Source organism: Cyanistes caeruleus, chromosome 20 (genome assembly GCF_971803275.1).
Source record: "Cyanistes caeruleus chromosome 20, bCyaCae1.hap1.1, whole genome shotgun sequence".
Classification (NCBI taxonomy): domain Eukaryota; kingdom Metazoa; phylum Chordata; class Aves; order Passeriformes; family Paridae; genus Cyanistes; species Cyanistes caeruleus.
The window spans coordinates 8,772,402-8,775,435 of record NC_141720.1 but is presented as its reverse complement, the minus strand read 5'-3'; the positions used below and the strand labels follow the sequence as shown (position 1 = coordinate 8,775,435).

Here is a 3,034-nt window from a genome sequence, read left to right as displayed (position 1 = left end):
GCCCCCCGGCCTGGCCCCGCCCCCCGCGCGGCGCGTGCGCGGGGCGGGGCGGGCGCTGAGGGCGCTCAAGGAGAGCCGCCATGCCCGGGGTGCTGCGGGTGCCCTCGCTCGAGGAGCTCGATGTGCAGGAGGTGAGTGCGTGAGGGCCGGCGGGACCTCCCCTGCCCTGTTCTTCCTTCCCCGCCCGCTCTCACGGCCGCTGTGTCCCGCCGCAGGTGGCGGTGAGCTCCTCCGTGCTGAAGGCCGCGGCGCACCACTACGGCTCGCAGTGCGACCGGCCCAACAAGGAGTTCATGCTGTGCCGCTGGGAGGAGAAGGACCCGCGCAAGTGCCTGAGGGAGGGCCGGCAGGTGAACCAGTGCGCCCTCGACTTCTTCAGGTGAGCGGCCCCCGGCCGGGAGGTGCCGCCGCAGCCCCACGGGCCTGGAGGTGACGGTGCTGCGGGCCCGTGCCCGGCAGTGTCATTCGAGCGCTGGCGGTCACTCCTTCCAGCGCAGCACCTCTGCTGTGGAGACAGGCTGCGAGAGCTGCGGCTCTTCAGCCTCGGGAAGAGAAGGCTCTGGGGTGATCTTAGTGCAACTTTCAGTAGCAGCAGGGGCTATAAGAGAGCTGGAGAGGGACTTGTGACAAGAGTATGATGTGACAGATCAAGGCGGGATGGCTTCACGCTGACAGAGGGCAGGTTTAGATTAGGTATTAGGAAGGAGTGTGAAGGTGGTGAGGCCCTGGTACAGGTTACCCAGAGAAGCTGTGCCTGCCCCATCCCTGGAAGTGTCCAAGGCCAGGTTGGATGTGGCTTGGAGCAATCTGGGATAGTGGAAGTTGTCCCCTGTCCATGGCAGGGTGTGGAATGAGATGAACTTAAAGGTTCCTGCTAGCCCAAACTATTCTGTAGTTCCAATTAAAAATGCTGCTGCCATCACTGCCTTCAAAACTTTTATACTTGCTTCTTAAACTTCAACTCCTGGGGATAGAGCCCATGTGTTTTGTCTTCCTTATTTATACATGAATTTGTCCTGTCACTTGAAACTCTTTTGCCTTTGCTCTAGAGCAAACGGCCTGGGGTTTTTGTTGGGAACGCAGGGCAGTGATGTGAGGCTGCTGCACCTTGCAGCTGTGTGATGAACTCCAAGAAACCAGCCCGAGCATTGCCTTGTCTGTCCTCCCTGTCTCACAGATGAACTACTGAGAAAGCTTGAGCAGGTGCACCACCTGCCTCTCCTGACCAAACATGTAGATCCAAGGCATGTGCCAGAACTGTTTGTAAAGGACCTAATTTAATTATCTCAAGGCATGTCCGCTTCCAGTGTAGCAGCTAAAACCTCTGTTCTAAGCATGGCTTTTTGAGCTTTAGACACAAAATTATTTGGAAGTATTAGAGCACCACATAATGTAACTAAATTATTTGGCAAAACAAAGATGTCCTGTGGAGGAGCTGTGAGCATCTACCCAGCAAAAATTTTCTCCACATATCAATTAAGTCATTACTGTCATTAATTGTAGCTGCAGCTATGGAAATTTCACAGGTATTTTTATCAAATACTGACTTGACTTAAGGTTTAGATGTTCCTGAGAACTTAAAGCTGCAAAACCCACTTTATCCTGAGCTGAGGTCAGAATGAGAAGAGCTCTGAGTGGTGCTTGCTGAGGGGTTTGTGCCTGTGGTGTCCCCAGGAGCATCCGGACGCACTGCGCCGAGCCCTTCACCGCGTACTGGACGTGCATCGACTACACCAACCAGCAGGAGCTGCGCCGCTGCCGCAAGCAGCAGGCGGCCTTCGACTCCTGCGTGCTGGACAAGCTGGGCTGGGTGAGGCCCGACCTGGGAGACCTCTCCAAGGTAACTCCTTATCCTTTTGGGCAGACAGGCGGATCCTGCTCTCCCTCCTTTATGCATGTTTTGTCCAGAGCAGGTCTCCAGCATCTCTTGGCCTGATGGTGATTTGTGAACCTGGTGCTGGAAGTTTGTGGGATAACAGAAGTCAAGGCTGGCAGCATTTTTCAGGGTTGCTTTTCCAGAAGACTTGTGCTTTTCTTAGACAACTAAATTCTTGCTTTTTGCTTTTTCTGGTGTAGAGGCTTCTCCTTTAGGAATGAAGCTCATGCTCACATGGAGCTACTCTGTAGTTGTGATGAAACACCCATCTTAGAAGTATTGAGGGGCTCTCATCAGCTGAACAATGTGTCCTTACTATTGTTTGGTTCTTCTTGGTAGTTCTTCCTTGAAGTTCTGACTCAACCTGGCTATTAAATGCTGTGAGAAGTTGTGTCACTTCTTTGCATTTCTTTCCAGGTTACAAAGGTGAAGACAGACCGTCCTCTGCCTGAGAATGCCTATCACTCTAGACCCAGACCAGAGCCAAACCCACCCACTGAAGGGGAGCTGAAGCCCTCTCCCTTTGGCAGCAGGCTCTTTTTCTGGTCCTGGTGAAGCGGGCAGGCTGTGCAGTACTCAAGTGCAGAGATGTGGCACTTGCACATGTAAATTGCGTGGTGTGTGCTGGATATTACTAATAATTAAAGAGCCCCAAACCATTGCATGGCTGAGCAGAGTCCTTTAAACTCATAGCAACAAGAACAATGCATTTCCCTGTTTTGCTCAGAGCTCTCTGCAGTCACACAGCCCTTGGGACCCTCTGGGCACCAGTAACGTCAGATGGTGATTACCAGGATTGTCTGTGATGTGTGCAAACGTAGTTCCAGTCTTTGACTCCTGCCCCATCAATCACAAACTGGCGTGAGACTTGATTTACTTTCTGAGAACATTGCCTCATGGATCAAGGAAACTCTGGGAACAAACAAGTCATTAATGTCTTCCCTTAGTCCTGCAACTGATAATTGTGCATTTTTTCCAAGGAACTCCTGTAGAGGTTTAACCGAAAATCTGTCTTGGAGCAAGGGGTTAGTGGAATCTGGCATTTGCTAGGTATGGGGGCAATGCTGTTTCTGCCATAAAGATCCCTGTTGTGCTTCTCAGCTGCTCACACAACATTGGTCAGGGACCTCCAGTTTTTGGACTGTTCTATTGGGGGAA

General features: G+C 52.2%; 1 protein-coding gene across 1 annotated transcript; it reads left to right on the top strand.

Annotated features, from left to right (window-relative positions):
• Positions 1 to 23: 23 nt before the first annotated feature.
• NDUFA8 (NADH:ubiquinone oxidoreductase subunit A8) lies at positions 24 to 2,540 on the top strand. Its single transcript, XM_086858361.1, has 4 exons — positions 24 to 131; positions 216 to 379; positions 1,675 to 1,840; positions 2,294 to 2,540. The coding sequence occupies exons 1-4, from the start codon at positions 81 to 83 to the stop codon at positions 2,429 to 2,431; spliced, it is 519 nt and encodes a 172-aa protein (XP_086714487.1). The 5' UTR covers positions 24 to 80; the 3' UTR covers positions 2,432 to 2,540.
• Positions 2,541 to 3,034: the final 494 nt, after the last annotated feature.

Excerpts from the sequence above, each read along its gene's own strand:
- NDUFA8 (XM_086858361.1), top strand. The coding sequence starts at position 81 with ATGCCCGGGGTGCTGCGGGTGCCCTCGCTCGAGGAGCTCGATGTGCAG. Across the intron at positions 380-1,674 it reads TGCGCCCTCGACTTCTTCAG|GAGCATCCGGACGCACTGCG; the intron begins GTGAGCGGCCCC and ends TGGTGTCCCCAG. Across the intron at positions 1,841-2,293 it reads ACCTGGGAGACCTCTCCAAG|GTTACAAAGGTGAAGACAGA; the intron begins GTAACTCCTTAT and ends ATTTCTTTCCAG.